This window comes from Temnothorax americanus, unplaced genomic scaffold (assembly GCF_048541705.1).
Source record: "Temnothorax americanus isolate GAGA-0224 unplaced genomic scaffold, ASM4854170v1 Scaffold29, whole genome shotgun sequence".
Classification (NCBI taxonomy): Eukaryota; Metazoa; Arthropoda; class Insecta; order Hymenoptera; family Formicidae; genus Temnothorax; species Temnothorax americanus.
In genome coordinates, this window is record NW_027509432.1 from 119,118 (window position 1) to 139,405 (window position 20,288).

Genomic DNA, 20,288 nt, shown 5'->3' on the forward strand with positions numbered 1-20,288 from the left:
ATATTATATATCATTATATATATCTGCTGCTTCTTTGACGAAGCAGATTTCCTTGAGGACGGTATATTCTACTTGAATACTTGACTACTTGAATCTTGAATCTCATATTCGAGTCACGCCCTAATAAGCCTATTATTGGAGCTAGAGTAAATTAAATAATCGCGAGTTGGGTCGCCGCGGTCATTCGAAACTTAACGTTTCAACGTCAGCATATGTCTTTTCCACGATCGATGACGAATTAACTCACCGCGGTATATGTCCCAGCCTGGAAATAGCAGCGGGGTGGCGTCTGTGTGTGGCGGCGTCGCCGGTCGCCGGTCGCGTCGGACGTTGGACGGCCGTCGACTCCTCGCGGTCCTCGTAGTAGCAGTGGACAGCGATAGATCCAAGATAGATCGTGGTAGAACGTAGAGAGACAAGAACGCCGTGGAACGAAGGGGACAAAGTAATCTCGCTGATCGGACGCGCAAAACTCGAAAAGCGAACTTTAGGCTGCTCGCGAATACGCTTAGCGATATGCCGGATCACGGCCTTAACACACCTTAGCCTTAGATATAAATAAATATAACTAGAGAAAGATAAATAAATAAATACATCGTCTAGATATAGATACGCGCAGAGTATCCGCGAGTAGCTTGCGCGACCCCCCCTGTGCGTTTCCTTCGACCTCCGAACGAATCGGCGCGCTCCGACCGACTGCCGCAATTCACGCATGCATCGCTCCACCGCACCACCGCACCCCGCGCTGCGCGCCGACTCTCGATTTACCCCCGAGCACGCGAAAGAAAGCGAGAAAGCGCGAGTTTTCCTTTTTTGTACTTTTTCCACACACACGCACACACTCCCTCTCTCTCTCTTTTGGGTGCCTCGACACTGCGACCTTGTTTTTTTTTCTAACGCTGAAAAACGTAATCGTCTCGATGGGCTAACGTTCATCGAAATTTTCAAACGTATTGATCGACATTCCGTCTTAACATACCCAAAAGTAACAGATATATCAATTAAACTACTAATATATGTGTAATACTATACTACTACTGCCAGAAAATTATAAAATATTCAATTTGGCTAGTCGCTTAAATCGTTCGTGCCTATCGCGACTGTCGCGCGACTGTGAAAAAGTAATCGATCCGTTGTTTTTTACTAATATATGGGGGATATTGATTACAAGCTAAAAAAATATTTTATTTAATTTTACTCGATCGAATTTATACTCCGCGTTATTTCACAAAAATAGTCTTTTACGTATATGTATGTACCTTTATATATAAATTAATAATTTCGACGTTTTTTGAAAACAGTCTTTTCGGTCAATTTGTCCTCGAGTAAAAGAGACTGCTACGCTTTTAATACCGTTTGTTCCGTCACTTCCTCTTCTCCCATCATATCCGGCGGAACCATGACGCGCATCGTCGTTTATCGTGGTATTTTGGTCTCTCACCCTATTTCAGTTCAATATAGGATTTTTTTATTGTTTTAAGCCAAAAAGAAACGTATACAATATCTCGTTGGATGGCTAGAATATGGTTATTCCTCAAAAGTCAATTTGTTATTTCGATTTTATCTCTTGTAAATCGATTTCGACGGATATCGTTAGGTTTGTAACGCTCGAGCGCGCTCCACGAATTCGTGCGATATTTGCCAACTAATCGTGAACCAAGAACAATCTCTCTCACTCACGTACGAAAGAAATTAATCGAGTGCTCCATTTTGGCGACGTAGTTCACGTTTCGCGTGTTTGATTGTTTCTCAATGCACCTTTATTTCATAACTTTAAGCGCTTAAAATTCATCATATAATATGTAAGCCCCCTGCATATACATATATACCCGGTACAGCGTGCGACCATAGAATTCAAAAGCAAAGTAAAAAAACAGAATTGAGAAAGTAAAACATCTTGAGAAGCGTATCAAAATTTCTCCGAACCATTGTCGTCATTATTGCAGATTTAATATTTTCATTCTAATCGCGTCTTCGTGACATTGTTGTCGCGGAGAAAACAAAACGATAATTGTCGAAGCACTAAAAAAGAACTACAATTTGCATTTCGGGTATTTGCATCGATCGATGTCACGTGTATTTGTGTTGCTATTGCTACCGAGAGGATAGCTCGCTACAGTGGCGTAACTTATGTTACTGATCACACCCAGTTATCAAATAATGATAATAAAGTCGGAAAGAGTGTGTTCTTTCACTTTCACTTTTGTAACGTACTCACATACTTTTCAACGCACATATAATGCGAGTCGATAGGATTTCAACGCAGTTTTTGACATTTAAAGCTTACGACATTCGAACATTACGACGCATTAAATGGTTTATGCAGTACCTTTTGTTACAGAGCTTTCACGTGCGTCACGATTTGTAGATTCTTTGTCTATTCTTTATCGCGATTGTACAGTAGTGTGTTCTTGGGATTTCTATAGTGCGCGTTACATGTACTATGCTTCAGGTGGAAGGCATTAATGACGCCTTCTGTACATACTTAAGATATAAATTCAGATTAGATTGTTTTGTGCGAGAGAGAGAGAGACCCGCAAGCTTCAAGTTATGCCACTGATTGAGCAGTTGTGATTAATACTGGATTCAATCGATCGCGATACTACAAATAAGAGCCATAATTCGCGAGGAATAATTTTAATCCTAAACCGTTTCCGCGCGAGAAGCACCACATTTCAAAGGCCGTAATAGCACGCGTGTAAATATGTCCCGGTGAAAAACGAATCTTAACATGTATGCGTGTCGACAAAGTTTTCCTTATTTTTAAAAATCGGTCCCCAAGAGCCGTACTTGTCATCCTTTCTTGACGATTGTTGCTGGCGGTATTGCTGCTGCTGCTGCTGCTGCTGCTGTCTTGGCGACACGTGTCTTTCCTTGTCTTTCCTTCAACATTTACAATTGAGCGTTACTGTTCAGTTTTTTTTCTATCCTGTGTTATACAAGTTATGAGATATTTTCCAATATTATATTAATAAGCATGTGTTGCAAAAAATTTATAGATTACGCAAAAAATCCATGATTTTATTGCTCTTTATTAATAAGTGGGAATATTGTACGTACTTAATTTCTTGATAAGGTCCTTTAATCGTGGTACCGCTAATGTTGGTGTATACCATTTTTCTATCGTATATAAATTTTAGACGTAACGAACAATCGTTCCTTCTTGCAGTTTTCAATTAAACCGGGTTAGTCGAAGCAATCCGCGCTAACGATGAGCAATGGCTCGGAGGTAGTTTGCTGAAGTTCTTATTGATAACACCTGGAAATTTAGTTGACGCAAAAAATTATCGATTGATCTCTCTTATCGCTGTGGAGAGAAAAAGAGAAAGAAAGAAAGAAGATGACAATATTTTAGTTGTACTTTACTTTAATATATTTAGTGTACTTGCGTATATTTTCTCAAGAAAATGTTGTTATACCCTTGTTACATACTCTATGGTACGTGATGCAAATGAACCAGAACTAATAATTCAAGCCGATTTCCAGCGTTGCCTCGTCGACTCCCTTTGCGCGTTCCAAGATTTTTGGCTAGCCTGCGGAAAATACCGATACAATGGAAGATAAAAATTATGAAAATTATAAAAATGACGATTTCTTTTTTTAAGTTGTAATTTTTATAGACCGATTACAAACGGTCGGCTTTTTTCTGCGAAATATATCGGTCGATACTCCATATATATTATTCTGCTTCTGATGCACGTTCATTATTAGAGAATGGAAATAGCTGATGATGTAAAGTCGAATGTTGGCGAGACATTCTTTCTGTAAAAAGTTTTCGGAACTATCGATGTATTCCTCCTTCTTCTTTCACTCCTTTCGCTTTGCTTCTTTAATCTTTATTACAATCTTTAGCACAACTGTGTGTGTATTTCAACGCGTTTGCCTATTTTTCCGATATATTTCAAAATATACGCTACAAAAGTACGCTTCGCAAACTACTAACGAGCACACGTAATATGTCTCAATAATATTCATCGAAATTTTAACAATTTCTTTTCTTTACTCTTTTGGAATCACGAAGAAATTAAGATAATGTCTCTCGCGACATTTCGATATTCTCAACTACTTAATTATACATTTAGATTAACGCAGCAGGATAAGAAGATACGTGAGAGAGAAATAGGAGTTGACGATGTCAATTTTTAATCCATCAACGGAACACGAGGAGGAGAGAGACTGACACCCCGACCACGTTAAAATGTCAAGAACAAAAAAGTAAACATGTGCGCGCGCGCTAAGTTTATTGAAAGAGGAAATTGAGATTTTTTAATGATCAAAGAGTCACGAAGAATTGATGAAAATGACTCAAGTTTGGTCGACAAACAGACAAACAGGTGGATACGATCTTCGATAGACGGGCGCGGACGCCGCGGACGAAACTTGACGTGATTCGATCGTTCTTCGTCGTAGGAAAGACGGTCGATCAAGAGATAGATCGATCGGTGTGTTTTTTTTACAGTTTTATTCCATCTTCGTCACTTACCTGACGCTGGGTAAGAATGTCGGGGAATTGCCTTGACAATCTAAGATTTTGCACCTCATCGACACATAGATCTTAGCGATCGCCGTAAAATTTAAGTCTCGATCCGTAGTAAAGTTCCACTTGAGTCGATTTAACACTCGCTTTCGTTCCTCGTTGAATGAAATAGATCTGATATATAAGGATGAAGGCCGGATCTACCGAGTCTCGAAGTTAGAAGCAAACGTTACGCGGAATCGCAACAAGACTCTGTTGGTTCTCCGTCAATTCTGCCGTTCTTACATAGTCTCCGACATTCCCCTTCCTCAATCTTTGATCATCGTCGAGTGGGGATACCGTACCGTGACCGTGGCTTCCGAACGAACATCAACACCTGGATGGACACACTCACAGTCAGTAGTTTATACAATTATATACATTATAATTCGTTAATCGTCGCGTTAGCAGATACCTATATACCTACCTATAATCTATATATATATATATATATATATATATAAATATGCATCGGGGATCGAAAACGAGCGAAGAAGATACTTTTCTGCCGATCTGCAACACCGGAAGTAATGCGCAAATTGCAATTGAAAAACATGCGATGAATCGATCGATCAAGCTCGCATCTTTATTATACTTTGCTGCAAACAAACAATGTGAAAAAAAGACTCGAATGAAAGATATGACAATTCTAATTTCCTTTCTTCAGAGACGATATCACGTGATTTCATCTATCGAGAATGAGATCGAGCCGTTTAATTTATCGGAATCGCGAAATATCCCCCTCCACCCCCGTCACAGCTGGGAGAATGGCGGGGCCCGGCCGTAGCCTTATTTACATTAATAGAACACTCGACACAAATTCATTAATAATTCATAGAATCATTAAGATCGTCTTATAATATCTTCGATATCGATAGCAGCTAATAGTTTAGCTCGTTAATTCGCTTGCCTTCCAACGCAAACCTACGTACCGCTTATATACGACGATAAGCTTACCTAGACTCGCTACTTACACACGTATGTATATATATTAGTCTAGTCTAATACTTAAATATATATGCGTAGCAGCAATAATTAAGTCTAAAAAACCAATTATTGAATAAATATCACTTTGAAATTGATGTACGATATGGGTAGGTATATAGGTTTATTTATTAACGAAATGGAAAAAAGACTCCGCTAAAAATAGAAGCGGAGACGGTAGCAGAGACGATTTTACTTCCTTCAACAAGATACATGCACGCCTACTGGGACTACACAAATATATTAATCGACGCGGACGGGAAAAGTTTCGCGACCCCTCGGGCGGCAAGGAATACTGGTCCGAAACGTGTTTCTCGAAAATCTCCACCGCCCCCTTCCCCCTTCCTCGTCTTTACAGACATTTATAGAATTCGCCAGCGGCGGCGGCGGCGGCATGGTAATCGTATATCGTATCCGCGGTCAATGATCTAAAAACAGGTGGATTCGCGCGAATAACGTTAAAAGTACTTACACTTGGACGTGTACGGCCAACGGAATGTGATTTAAATGCATTTTCAGACGAGACGTCGCGCGTCGTCGCTTCCGTTGCCACGCTCGCATGGCGGAACGACAACATCGCGTAGATTCATCTCTCGGACACATTTCCTTTTCCTCTCCTTTCCTCTTTCAATGCTCAAAGAAATTTCTACTCTTCTACCTAGTGACATCAAAGAAATTATAATTGTTGTTCAAATCGTGGAGATTTAAATTTTGACCCGATTTAAGAGATTTTCGACCGCATGCTTTCTCGGTTTCTCGAATACTAAAATTGAAAACGATCCTTTCTATTTTTGTATATGTCAAACATTATAGTACGATATATCGTCGTCAAATACAAATTTTTCGACCGCAATGGAAAGATGACGCGGCTGTATTCAGACACGAGAACTATCTCTGTAATTTTTTCGCGAAACATATTTTTTATCCCATTTCAAAATCTTTTCACTTTTCTCTGCCTCAATTGTGCGAAGAATATTTCCTCTTGTCCACGTAATAGTAATCTACAATATTCTGAAACTGGATATATATTTGTTTTTTGTGACGAAACAATCGCGTTATAGCGCCGCGCCGTGCCCACTGCGGAATAAATTATACAATTCTCAGGAGAAAATGAGAATCGACGCGTGTAGTTCTTGCGGCTTAAGGTAAACTAGAATCTGACGCAACATCGATTCCATATGTCGTCAGTACGCACATCGCGTCGCAGAATTCCTTCCTGACGCCACGTCGCGTTATCGAAAGATTCAACGAAGAAAAGCGAAATACGTCGTACGATTATATATCGTTTTAGCTCGTTGACTTAAAAAATAATAAAAACCATTAGACGGTACATTTAGATCGAAAATTGAAATTACCTACCAATATTCTATATCTTTCGTTGAGTCTTTCTTACTTTCTACATATAGTAGGATTAAAAATGTATCGAGTTACAATCAATTTCTAGTTTGATTCGTTCAGAGCTCCCGCTAATCTCTTTAAGCAAGAGTAAGAGGTAAGAGGTAAAGATAAGATTTAAACGACGGTTGCGTCAATTATTAATGACTATTCAGAAAAACGGTCAAAATTCAAAATTACTTTCAAAATGTAATAAATTTATATTATAAATAAAGATAGAAATCGTTAGAATAGTCGCGCGGGCGCGTTGTACGCGCACCGTTCGGTACAAAATATATGGAACAAGAGGTTGGCGTAGCATATATTTATTATTTATCTGTATCTAGCTAACTGAAACGCTACAACTCTCAGCGGGAGTCAAATTAATTAGATTATTCGAATTTTCAGCCAATTCGGTGATACTAACTCGACCACGTTGTCGCACAAATTTAGCAACGGCTTCAAGTTCGTCTTCCGATATGTAAATAAACTTTCCTCTATCGTCAATTACACCGGTCAAATTACCATTAGCTCGCAGTTGTTGAATTCTTTCTACCACGCTCGCCGTCTTCAGTCCAAAATGCGCAGCTAGATCTTCCAAAACCAGTACTTTGTTCAGCTTTATATACTTGAGAAATTCTTGCAACAAGTTCTCCTCGTAATCTCCATTTTCCCGTCGATAACCTTCCTCCTCGACGCTAAAAGCTTCCTTCGTCTTCAAATATTCTTCGTGTTCTCGCTTCTCCTTTTCCTCCCGAGCCTTCCTTTCCGCTTCTTCCGTTCGCAGTTGTTCGGCTTGTTCCTTCTCAGCCTGTTTATCCCTTTCCTCTCGCAAGCGTTGTTCCCATTTTTTACGCTCTTCCCTCTCTCGTTCAGCCGCCTCTCTCTGGACCCTCTTTTCGGCTTTAGCCGCTAGCTTTGCCCGTTTTTTCGCTCCTACCTTGCGATCTGGCGACTCTACTTCGTCATCCCTTTCCCCATCCTCGTCGTTATCCTCCGGACGATCGACCCGTCTGTCGGGTCTATCTTCCTCGGGTCGATAATTAGCATTTGCCCGCATACGACGTCTGACATTTCTTACGGCGCCTACTCGTCTCAGTCGTCCAGCTTGCGCCACACCCTCGCCGTCGTCTCGAGCTCGTCTATCGGCTCGTACCTTCCGCATAGCTATGGAATAAAACTCGCTTATTTATCGAGGTGTCGCGAGACACTTGCGATCATGTTTCTCAATATCATAGACATGTGTGTATATCCAAGACCTCTTATATTAAATACAATATTAAAAAATTATTCGGTATTCGAAACTAATAATTTTTTGCGAATATAACTCGTTGGTGGTTGAAGGTTAAGTGACGGAGCACGGTTACGCGAGTTACAGAGCTTTACCACATATGATTGAATTCATACGTAAAGCGACTCTTGACTTATCGAGTAATAGAGCGTGCGGAATCTACCTTGTAAGAAAGCGGTACATATGACAATTAGTACAACGATCGCCGCGGCGATAAACGTCAACAGGTAGACATCCATTCTCGACCTCGACGAGAATCGACGAGAATCGACGGCGGAGGCGGACGGCGAACGGCGACCGGGGGCGAGTGAGTGAGGAGCGAGGCGACTGAGGCGACGCCGACGGCGGCTCACGGCGCGGCGTCCACGGTGGTCGACAAGAATCGACGACACGATTTTAGTTTTCACTCTTTCTCAGCTTTCAGCTTTCGGCATAGCGGAGCGGAGTAGCGGACTGCGGAAGTGCGGAGTGCGGAGTAGCGGAGTTGCCGGAATTAGAGCTATATATATAGGGCACGGGCGCGCACGGAAGATATACTTCTCGATTCATCGTCGATTATATCGATATTCGCCGAAATATCGATAAGGTGAGGTGGACTGGGCTGCGTTCCAAAATTCACTCTAGTTAACTAAAATGCTACAGTGTACGTGACGTAAACTATAGATTTTAGTTACCCAGAGTGAATTTTGGAACGCAACCCTGCCGAGTGCCGAGTGTGCCGACTGCCGTCGTGATCTGATACGCGCACCGCGCACTTGTGCAGAGCAGGAGCAGATTACTGGTACATGCGTGTGTCGACGTGACGTTCCGACGTTCCGACATTCCGACGTCGACCAAACCCAAAACCAACAAGTCAGTTTGTTTTCAAGACTCCGTCAAGAGTGCTCGTCGAGAGGTTGTTCGTTCTCGCATTTCCAAGGTGACGTCTAGTCGCTTCCATCTGCTCCGGCTCCGGTTTCGCGATTCGCTGGCTCTCGTCTGGCATGTGTGCGAACGCGAACGTTCATTCGTGATCTCTCGTATCATCGTCTCGTCACCGGCAATTGGCAATACCTTGTCGCGCGAAACATGTTAAAACTAAAACAGGCAAGTGTTTTCCTCCTCGTCTTCCTGTACGCTCTCCAGTTTGGGACTGGTCTGTATTTTCATATCGGCGAGACTGAGCGGAAATGCTTCATCGAAGAGATCCCCGACGATACTACAGTTTTAGGTAAAAAATCCAAAGCCGAGTGATTCGTTATTTCTCTCTCTCTCTCAACGATGATTTATCGATTTCTTTATTTCTTTCTCGTAACTCGCAGTCAATTACAAAGTGGAGCTTTACGACCCAAGAAGCGGCGGTTTCATGCCAAGTAGCCCTGGCATTGGCATGCACGTCGAAGTCAAGGATCCCGACGACAAACCTATCCTCTCTCGAGTTTATAGCTCCGAAGGTCGAATTTCCTTTACCTCGCATACTCCGGGAGAACACGTAATCTGCTTGTACTCGAACAGCACCGCTTGGTTCAGCGGTACTCAATTGGTAAGATACCTATAATACCCTATATGCGGCGGGGAGGCAAATATCTCTGGATCTCCGTTACAGAGAGTACATCTGGATATTCAAGTAGGGGAACACGCGATCGATTATGCCAACGTGGCGCAGAAGGAAAAGCTGTCGGAGCTCCAGCTTAGAATACGCCAGCTTCTGGATCAAGTCGGCCAAATAACCAAGGAGCAAAACTACCAGAGGGTACGAAAAAAAAATGCACACTTTCTATTATATATAAAATATAAAGCAACTTTCCACGAGCTGTGTAAAGTCTCGAGTGTCACGAGAGAGAGAGAGAGAGAGAGAGAGAGATTGTTGCGTGAAAATGTTTCAAATTTTTCAGTATCGGGAAGAGCGCTTTAGGCAGACATCCGAAAGCACTCACCGCCGTGTATTCTGGTGGTCTCTGACTCAGACGGTGGTTGTCCTGATTATGGGTGCGTGGCAAATGAAGCATCTCAAGAGCTTCTTCGAGGCAAAGAAATTAGTTTAAATATTACGCGCGAATGGAACGCATTGTGCAATTTCCATTATAAGCGTTATATTTGAGCACGGTGCTTATTGAGAGACGAGAATCCACACTTTTGTACGAAATTATCAGTTATTTCCTACGGCGAATAAATTACTTGGGATTATACGATATACAATGATGCGTAATATGTAGTAAATTACAAGAATAAAATAAGTGTCTCGAATAAAAAATGTTTCCCTTTACTTTATTTCTCTATCGATCTATCCCTATTGTTCTACGGAATTTCTACGTCACGATAGTCGTGATCTTTCTCCCGATCTCGATGTATCCTAATTCTTATATTCCATCTAAATCTAATGTTTCACGTTACGCGCATGATATACATGTATTACAATGTATGTTGTTTGCATACCCTAGTAAAGTAACTAGTGGTAAGTATTCTTTACAGCTGTCTACTGTCTCTAGCACTAGTGAGCAGTACTGAGCAGTGAGCACTAGCGGGGCTAACCGTAACCACAACCCTGCGCAATGCGCAACAACCACGTGGTGACTGAACATAACCTATCGGTCGCTAGGAATATAACTGGACTAACTGAAGCCCGAAGTCCTCGTTTCACCCCTTCGCGCGTACATCTGGCGTTTCGTACAATCGCTTTCGAACAGTTACTAAAGAAAATGCTCGAGTGTGGAGTCTGTGGCTGTAGCGATTTTTATAAAGCGTCCGGTTATTTCTTTTGTACGACGTGTCAAACGCAAAGCCAGGTAAGGTCCTTTGTAGATGTGTACTCAACGTCTCGAGAGAAGAACCGGCACTGTAATAGGTAGTGTACGTTCAACTTTTATTTGCTCAGGATGTCGGGCAAGAGGTAGAGCTGGAACTGCCTATAGAAAATACTACGAGATTGCGGAAAACGAAAATCCATCGTGCGAAAAGTGACAAAACAGGTTTGCGTCAGGTTTATCTTTATATATTTTGCAAGATTTGGACACGACTCTGTTCTATGTTGTATGAATTTGCAGACGAGGCGCTCGGATGGACGTCTTGGGAATTATATAATTTTGTTTTAATTGGTTTGACAAACGAGCTTATCGAACTTGGTATATCGGCCGATATAAAAATAACGGTGTTGCAATTGTGGGCACGATATCTGGGAAAACTAGAAATAGCCTTTGTCTCCACGAAAAAGAAGCCGATACCAAAACTGGCCAGAAGATTCAGAAAGAGGTTGTTACAAATATTTTATCGCGTACGAACCATTTGTTTCCAAGATATCGGATATTACAATCTTGTGGATACGAGATACGAGAACGCGAAATGCTTGTCGAGATACTTATTTTTATCCGGTTTAAATTTTCTCTGAGAGATCTTTCTTTTTTATTTGAAATGTTTACAAAAATAAACTTTTCAACGAGTTGCAACTAACGCTATTGAGATTAATGGATAATGACGCGTCGTGTATTTTTATATATTTTATAGGGATGCTGAAATTATATATGGCAAAGTTTTGTCGCAAAAGAGAGCTAGGAAACGGAGAAAAACTGGAAGCAGCTTAGCGGATTCTACAGCTTCTACCTATCCAACCGAAGAAACTTCCTTAAGAGAATTAAATAGGAATAAAGTATGATTTGGCAAAGATACGTAGTTAATTTGTAAGATGCAATTTCTGAAAATTCATTATAAACGTAATACGCGTGTCTTATGTATAGAAACTTATGATTACCGCGGACTACGACAGGTTTATGCGGTCACAAACGGGCTCGGAAGGAGATGTACTCGGTACGTTTAGTCAAAGTGCGTGTAGCGCGCACTCCAGTGCGGGACAATCTTGCGAAAGTACGAGTACGAGGTAAAGAAACGAGTGTTGAGGAAAAAAAAAGGAAAACGGCTATTGGGCACTCTCCGTTATCTTTCAATATTTTTAAATATTATCAATATATTTAAATATGTGTTGTACGTATTACGCAGGATACAATTTAATTCCTCTGCCAAAGAGGAAACAAGTAGAATCAAAAATATGGCAAAAAGAGTACCGAGACACAAGCGCAACAAATACAAACAAAGTCATGTAACGACTCGGTATAAAACAGGACCGGGATTGATTACGCCTACAAAATTATGGGCAATCTTGTATCTGGCTTTAAGGATTCACAATCAGGATATACATTTAGGTGATATGATAAGGTAATTTGTGGATATTTTGCTCGTCATTTTCAAGTTCCAAGTTTCGATATAATAAAATCATGAATTAACGCGTAACTGTAAGAGTAAACGGTTTTGCCAACGTCCTTTATGTTTATGTTGTGTCCCACCGCGCATTAAAAAAATTGTCTCTGACTTTTTTTATAGTTTATTCTGTTTGCGATAACATATTTGTCATATATCGTCTACGTTTTTTGCACGTATCAATTTTTGCAGATATGGGAGAGAAGGACATTTATCTTATTACAGACTAGATCGCTTAGTACCTCCCGAAGTATCTTTGACAAGAAGCGATATGAATTTCCTGTCACGAGCTATGGACGTAACGCACAAGGGTATGAGAAGAATTATTGGACGGATGGCAAAATTTCTTGGGGTCACGAAAATAATTTGTCCAGATCTTTTATCCCTTGTTAATCGATATTGCACCGAATTAGCTCTGCCAAGTATGAACGTCGTATGAATTTAAAGATTTCCTCATTTTCCGTCACACAACGAATACATATTATTGTGATATTTATAGAAAGTATATCATCATATGCGGAAAGATTGATAAGTTTATCCGCTCCGAAAATGACGTTTGATAAAAAATCTTGTATTCCTAATTACGAAGGCCGTGCCATGGCATTCATTATTGTAGTACTGAAAACATTGCTGAGTTTGGATGGTATTACGGAAAATGAAATTAGTAATGTTGCCGACAAGATTAACAGGTACGTATATCCAAACTGATTCATAATATTATAATAGCGGTATGTGCGCGCGCGGGTGTCGATGTGTACGTGTTCGGCGATTATATATGTGAGAATTTAACACTTTCGGTACAATAATCACTGTGACAGTTGAAGGCAACTTGTACATAGCAACATATATTTACACGTATGTGTGCACAGGTATTGCATAGTCATGGACTATAGGGCATCGAATACTTATTAAAAATTTTGCGCGCACGCTTAATACGCAACGCATCAAATGTCAAATACATAGCTGATTATATTTATCTGTCAAATTATCTGTATTTTAAATCTGCAATAGTAGCGTGTAGGCTTGATGCAAAAATTAGTCATTTATTAATTTGATAGATATTTGATATTTGATATTTATACATATAATTATATAATGCGGTGTCAGTGCGAAAACTTGGATACTCCATGTATACTTGTACACGGTGATGTTGGAAATTTTCACGATGCGCTAATTATTGAAAAAACGACGAGTTGTAAAAATGCAGCATCCACTGGATATCAAAGTTTGTTGAGTGGTGCAAGTTCCGTACAGGCTGTAGAAATTGCGTTATGGTGGTTAGAATGCGATGAATTTTTTAATTGCGGTTATGGATCGGTTTTAAATAATATAGGTATAAAAATGTGTTTACGTGTTAAAATAGAATGTATGTATGATACGAGAATAATTATATATATATATCGCATATCGTGTCGCACAAAATAGGAGATGTACAAATGGATGCGAGCATAGTAAACGGCTTCAAATCGGAATGTGGATCTGTAGCCGCGATATCAGACGTGGAACATCCGATATCTCTTGCCAGATACGTTTTGGATAATTTTCCCAACTCTATCGTAGTAGGGGAAGGTGCAAGAAAATTAACAAGACATGCAAAATTAAACTGGCTGTCGAGAGGAAATATGACAGCACCTACGGCAGTTTACTTAGCTTGCGATAAATCGAAAGAAATAGGCAATTCTGACGTTAATTTGGATGGAATTGTTCAGAATGTTGAAAATCGTCAGTTGTTAGAAGTACTAGGAAGTAAATTGTAGATATGACATTTCAGAAAGTTACTTTATTCATATTTCTTTTAATCTTGCGAGGAAAATATTGGCGAAACATGGTAAACATATATATATATATATAATATAATTTTTTTCATCTACGTAGATAGTGGGAGTACCGTTGGCTGTATAGCTTACGACGGATACGCTATAGCCGCAGGTGTTACGAGTGGTGGTTTAAACAAAAAAATAGTGGGCAGCGTAGGCGACTCTTCTATATTAGGTTGCAGCACATATGCGAATCGAAATGTAGGATGTTCTCTAACAGGTCATGGAGAATCTATTATGAAACTTGGTTTATCAAGAGTCATTGCGAGCGATATCGAAGATGGATGCTCCCTGCGAAAAGCTTTGAAGAAAAATCTCGATTACACGTCAACTAGATATAATCATAATTTTGGGGGTGTCGTATTTAACAAGTCTGGGGAATGGGACACGTACTTTACTTCGCATAAAATGCCGTACGCTGTAATCGTGAACGACCGCGTGACTTTCGGTGCAGCTGTAGATGAAAAAAATGTGGAAAAGTACGTCGAACGTCGTCAGAAACGTCTTCCACGCGCGTGCCGTTATCCTCTTGTAAATAATATATTACATTGCAATGTGTAATGCGACTTTCGATACGCTATTGTCCATTTTATTATTTTTTCCTTGTATTTTGTTACAATCGTCATAATGTATCTCGTTTTTTTTGCTTTTTCCAGTGCAATTAACGACGAAGGTATCTGCGACACAAAGCTATTCAGTTTTCGGGAGTGGCAGAAATATATCGAGTGTAGAAGAGCCGTTTTAATTAACGCGCACTGTCCTACCAAGTTAAAATATAATCCAAACATACCGGATGTTAATAGCTCGTATATTAAATTTTTGGACTCTACCGGTTCTAAAACGGACAGAGAAGAAGCCGAGATAATTACGCACAAGCATTTGATGCCACGTGATCTCGTTTGTGCAATGAAACAGTGCATTACCAACGTAAGTTACACCGATTTACCATTGAACGAGGTAAATGAATTTTCTCCGACGTTAACGCCAAGTCACTCGTATCTCGAACAATTGTTGGAACATCCACTATACGATCTTCCGAGTATGCTTCGAAATGACTTTTCGTCTGCAAAAAGTGGACATTTGACAAAATCAGAATCGTAAGTAACGCCCCGAGAGAGAGAGAGAGAGAGAAGTACGACTTGAAAAATAATGTAAAATATCACAGGTAAATAATCAATTGTCTCTTTTTCATTTCAGTATCTTCAAATTGACTTCGCGATACGGCATTCGATTAGATTCCGTTGATTCAAATTTGCACTTTGTTGAAAAAACTGTATCACTTTTCGAGCAAACAAAAATCGCCACGGTGAAAGATTTGATGGGCACGAATGCAATAGAAGATTTTTTGGAAGAGGATGTGAAATGCGTTGAGAGAAAGGAAGATTTTATCGATTATCTACATAAGAAGATACCGTGTCGAATTAAAATTGATATAAAGAAAAAGCAACACTACGACGATATTCGGAGTACAATCACAGATACGTATGCGTGTGAAAAAAACACTTGTGCGTCAGCAACCGCATCGGCTGACGAATATATATTTAACGAGATTCTCCCAGACGGTAAATTATCAATCCCAAGTAGACGTCGAGCGGATGACGACGATAAAGATGACGACGACGACGCACGTTTAAAAGATATCGTTCCTGGACAAACTTTATCGGAATTATCATTGTTCGAGTTTTGCAAAGCGTACAATACAGATCTGTCGAGTACAGAAAAGAGAGCTATATTTAAAGATTTAAGGCTAACGAAGAAACGGAAGCGCAAACTCGTTCGAGACGCGCGTGGTAAATTTGTCAAGCAAAATGATATCGATCGTCTCGGTATGGAAAGTCCAAGTAAAGGTGATCGTTGTTACGCGGAAGAAACCGAAGAAACCGAAAGTATTTCAGCAGATACTTCCGAAATTGAGAATATACTACCAGAGATGTCCGATATTTTAAACTCGAGCACCAACGCATCTGTTCTCGACACGTTGATCAACGTGGAAAGCGGACGTGGCGTGGACGCGAATCAATCCATCGATGAGAAATCTCGTAAAGAATCTCTCTTTATTTCGGATAAAACTCCGACGTCACACGCGGACAATATTCTCAGATTGTTCAGACCTTTTAAAGATTATTGGACGTATCATTGCAATTTTAGCCGCGTGAAGCCAAAGAATTTCGAGTTATTCGAGAAAATGCTGCCGAGGAGTTTTCGATGGTTGTTAAACGAAGGCGCGAACCTCGTCGAAACGTCAACGGAAGACCTGTACGAAGAAGCGTGTCTGGTCGAAGCTTATTGCGCGTACGTCTTGGAGCAATCCAAGATTTATTCGTCGAGCCGGTCGAGCGCGACGAGGCCGACAAGCAAACGTGAAAATTGCAACAACCGAGCGTACGTCAATGTGATTTTGAAGAAATGGTAAAGCAAACGAACGAAAATTATCGTCACGTTTAACATTTAACGCGTTGTCGGATCTCAGATATATTCAACCTGGAATTCCTGGAAATGAACTGGAAAATGGGCAAATGGAAAACTTGTGGCAGTTGTACATTTATTTTAATATCAAACTCTTTTACTCATAACGTTGAATTTTTTTCACAAATTTTGATATAACTTGACAACCGTTGAATCAACGCTATCATTTACCGTAACTTTCCGTAATAGATCATTGTCGGTTCAAAGTTCAAACGCACCCTACACGCACGGCCTACGCCTACGCTAAGGATCTTAATTTTAATTAATATTAAATTACATATGTATCAGCATATATATAACTTGTCTCTCTTACATGACAATTTTTTTTTTAAATACACCATTACATATATATATATATATATGCTATACGTAACGTTACAGTCAAAAATATAAACGTGAATATTTTAACTTGAATTTGGAGTAAACGTCAGCTTTAACAATTAGAAAGGAGAACAGAGAGCTAGATCGATGCGATTTCTGTTCTTTCGAAATAAAATTGACGTTCTTAAGTATATATATATTTTCTCCATCATTTTTCATCGTCTAGTTTTAGTTCGACGCGCGTACCTGTATTATGGAAAAAATATAGAGAATCGCATGATTAGGCTCGGCCCGCTCGGCTCGGTGCTCGGTTCTCGGTTCTGTCCGGCCGAGTTCGGCCGGCGTGCTCGACGCGGCGCGGCGCGGCGGCGCCGCGGGTTACGGGCGACGCGCGACGGGCTGGTGCAGCCTGGCGGCAGGGTGGCAGGTGGCAGTGGTGGCGTGGTGGCACTGGTGCGAGAGTAGCCGAGTACTCGTACTCGCTCACAAAAATCTCACGATCAGTAGTAAACACCAATCGGTGTAAGACGGAACGGTGTCGGACCGTCGGAGCTGTCGGGTGTCGGGTGGTAACCGCGTCGTCGCGCATTTTACGGTGCAATCGGCATTCGGCCAATTCGGCGGCCCGCCCGGCGTGCAGGGCAGGGCGTGCAGCGTGTCGCGTCGCGGTGTCGCACGTCGCACAGTCGGCACAGTCGGCACAGTGGCCACGGTGGTGCACAGTGCGCGCATCGTTTCCCAAAAGACACCTGACGAAGCGACGAAAAGGCATCACTGGCATCAGATCTGATATCGGCTCGCATCGAGGCCATCGAGGGCGCGCGGCCCGCGCGGCCAAAAGACCAGAGGGCAGAGGGGATTATCCTCGGTGTCACGGCAACGGGCAAAGTCATCGACACCGCTGCGAGTGGCGAGTAACGTCCAACGCGCAATCGTCGATCGTCGTCCCGTTGGAGCTTGGAGCTTGGAGCGACAACGTTCCGAGGGAGGAGGGAGGAGAAGGCCCATCCTCCGCGTACTCCGACCACTCGTCGCCAGCGGGATCCGTTATCCTTACGGGTGTCACGGGTAAGTCCTCTACTTTTGCGAGAAGGCGACCGCGTTTAACCCGGTCTCTTTCTTATTTTTCCAAGGTCGCGGGAATCCTTTTACGTTACGAAGGAACGCAATGTTTTTTCCCGCCAATCGTCCTGCACCGATGAATAACGCAACGTGTGACTTTTCACTCTTTTGCGGGACACGAAACACCGATATCCCGCGTCTCGTCCCCGCGCGCTTTTTCTCTTAATTTCAAATCAGAATTAAATTAAATGTACAAGTATCGCGTTCTCTCCCCCCCTCTCTCTCTCTCTTTTTTTATAAATATAAATCGACAGTTGTATAACCTTGGTATTTTTGAGCGGTGGACTCACGAGAGTGCGAGAGGGGCGAATTGTAATTGTGACGCGTAACTTTGGTCGCTCTCAAAAAAGTTTGCAAAGTTTGCGATTCAATTAGTTTTTAGTTTTTAATTATGAAAGTAGATGTCGAGTGTCGGTGCGACACCCGCATCTCGACCTCGGCAGCGCGCACGTGCGTCGAAATGACGAGGAATGGGGGCCTAGATCCGAGCTCTCGCATTGTCCTCAACTGCCCCGCATCGTACGGTACGCTTTTACTTTGCGCCTGCTGCATTTATACAGAGTTCCCCTGCAGGACGAGACCCCGTTGCAGTTTGCGGTCGACTTAAATTTTTCAAACAGCTTGTCCCTTGTCCCGTGTCCAAGTCGACGAGAAGACGGGCGCGAGCGTACCACGTACACGTACGTCCTGGACAATACGCACGTTTTGAGTACAAATACAAATCTCGTTATGTCGAAAAGGTGGTTGGTGGTTGATCGTCGAGGGTCACTGGGTCGCGAACGTCTATTGCCGCTTGGCAAATAAGCCCTTCCGGTTGCGCCTTCGTCGCGGTCGGTCGTCCGTCGTCCGTCGTCGTTTGCTCCAGTCCAAGACATCCTTCGCATCCTTGCTTAAAAGTCCTATCCATCTACTTAAAATCTATGTGCGGATGGAATTTAATTATAGCGTTCGCGCGTCGACTGTTGTATAAAAGACGAAATTTATGCGACACAAGTAAAGCAGAAATTAATTTGTGTACCTAAAGAAAATTGATGAGAGAGAGAGGGGGGGGGCGTTTTTTGCTTTACTCGCGCGGTTTAACGCAAAAGCAAGTTGCATCCCATTAAGTAACGCGCCTCGTCGATGTTCGATCGAAGTGAATCGAAAGAGATGAAATGCGTCGTCGATCGCGTTAACGCCTAATTAATCATCTATCGGTCTCGCGGATCACGTCGTGCTACAGAATTTTGGATCGCTGCGAAATGGTATAGTTGTAAATTAGCGATTAGCCTCCAGCGGCTAAAATTTAAGTCATCTATTTGTCGCGTTTGCCGCCATACCTAATTTTACCGAGGATAACGGCAACGCGTTACCGATCCGCGTGATATTCTAGTACCATTGTCCGTTGCAACTAGGCAAGTATGCTAGACGATTGATTTGGAATTAATTTTAAACCTTTGCAGCGAGGAGGGGAAATGTCGTACAATTGCAATTATCTAGGGGAGGGGAGGGGAAGCACCGTTCTTGCCTTTTGTCAATTGAGATTCCGTGCAAACGTTTCGCTGATTCTGTAGCGTGGAGAATGACGATATCGGTATGTAGAAAATACTACGTCGACTTCCTCCTTCCCTCGCGTTAAAGGTCGCACCTGTTTTCGATTCTGGGCTTCGACGATCTAAACGCGATATATTCTCTTCGCGTTTATCGCGCACACGTTTGACGATTGCGTAACGAAGGTTCTGATCGTTCGGCGGCTTGTATCGTCAAACTTGGCGGATTGACGCCCGAATGAATTCATACGTAAAAAATGATTCGCAGTTTGCAACGTTTGACTTTGGTTTTGTTTGAGGAACACGGCGAAAAATTTTCACGTTGTCACACGTCGATAGACAACGATAATAAAAACTTCATCGAAAGGAGCAATTAGATCCGGAACAATCGTCCGATCGTAATGTTGTACAGATATATGAGATGTTTCATCGATTTGTTTTTCATTTAAGAGAGAAAAGAGAAATGAATATACGTATCGCGCGATTATCAATTTCATCGTCTCGAGACCGATCGACGCCGTCATTATTGCTACCGATGTAAATTTCGTAAACATTTGAACCAACGTTCTCTGCGCAGCTCGCGAGAGTGACGTTCGTATGGAGATGAAAGCGAAAGTACGACACGGCGTATCTCTCCGAAA

At 41.7% G+C, this 20,288-nt stretch overlaps 4 protein-coding genes and 1 long non-coding RNA gene across 10 annotated transcripts; 3 read left to right on the forward strand and 2 right to left on the reverse strand.

Annotated features, from left to right (window-relative positions):
• Window positions 1–1,178: 1,178 nt before the first annotated feature.
• Window positions 1,179–3,259, reverse strand: LOC143899768 (uncharacterized). The gene is made up of 2 exons (XR_013257597.1): window positions 3,061–3,259; window positions 1,179–2,883 (listed from the first exon to the last, which is right to left on the reverse strand). It is a non-coding gene; the product is annotated as an uncharacterized LOC143899768 (long non-coding RNA).
• Window positions 3,260–4,486: 1,227 nt separating this feature from the next.
• Window positions 4,487–8,770, reverse strand: Ddrgk1 (DDRGK domain containing 1). Of its 5 annotated transcripts, XR_013257596.1 has the most exons (5): window positions 8,329–8,770; window positions 7,400–8,041; window positions 5,973–6,158; window positions 4,944–5,029; window positions 4,487–4,853 (listed from the first exon to the last, which is right to left on the reverse strand). XR_013257596.1 is itself a non-coding variant. In XM_077410316.1 (4 exons), exons 1-3 carry the CDS (start codon window positions 8,402–8,404, stop codon window positions 4,944–4,946), a joined length of 804 nt encoding a protein of 267 aa, XP_077266442.1. In that variant the 5' UTR covers window positions 8,405–8,770; the 3' UTR covers window positions 4,487–4,853. The 5 variants fall into 5 exon arrangements, 4 of the variants coding, with proteins under 4 accessions (XP_077266442.1, XP_077266441.1, XP_077266440.1 ...); XM_077410316.1 differs by lacking the exon at window positions 5,973–6,158; XM_077410315.1 differs by lacking the exon at window positions 4,944–5,029.
• Window positions 8,771–8,846: 76 nt separating this feature from the next.
• Window positions 8,847–10,398, forward strand: Eca (transmembrane p24 trafficking protein eclair). The gene is made up of 4 exons (XM_077410321.1): window positions 8,847–9,375; window positions 9,467–9,687; window positions 9,751–9,897; window positions 10,040–10,398. The coding sequence occupies exons 1-4, from the start codon at window positions 9,234–9,236 to the stop codon at window positions 10,187–10,189; spliced, it is 660 nt and encodes a 219-aa protein (XP_077266447.1). The 5' UTR covers window positions 8,847–9,233; the 3' UTR covers window positions 10,190–10,398.
• Window positions 10,399–10,677: 279 nt separating this feature from the next.
• Taf1b (TATA box-binding protein-associated factor RNA polymerase I subunit B) lies at window positions 10,678–17,187 on the forward strand. 2 transcript variants are annotated; one of them, XM_077410523.1, is made up of 10 exons: window positions 10,678–10,930; window positions 11,020–11,113; window positions 11,189–11,393; window positions 11,646–11,787; window positions 11,876–12,015; window positions 12,135–12,350; window positions 12,618–12,814; window positions 12,892–13,081; window positions 14,866–15,306; window positions 15,407–17,187. In XM_077410523.1, the coding sequence occupies exons 1-10, from the start codon at window positions 10,697–10,699 to the stop codon at window positions 16,620–16,622; spliced, it is 3,075 nt and encodes a 1,024-aa protein (XP_077266649.1). In that variant the 5' UTR covers window positions 10,678–10,696; the 3' UTR covers window positions 16,623–17,187. The 2 variants fall into 2 exon arrangements, with proteins under 2 accessions (XP_077266649.1, XP_077266648.1); XM_077410522.1 differs by having other exon boundaries at window positions 10,679–10,930; window positions 12,585–12,814.
• Window positions 13,088–14,360, forward strand: LOC143899848 (isoaspartyl peptidase/L-asparaginase). Its single transcript, XM_077410556.1, has 2 exons — window positions 13,088–13,725; window positions 13,818–14,360. The coding sequence occupies exons 1-2, from the start codon at window positions 13,488–13,490 to the stop codon at window positions 14,147–14,149; spliced, it is 570 nt and encodes a 189-aa protein (XP_077266682.1). The 5' UTR covers window positions 13,088–13,487; the 3' UTR covers window positions 14,150–14,360.
• Window positions 17,188–20,288: the final 3,101 nt, after the last annotated feature.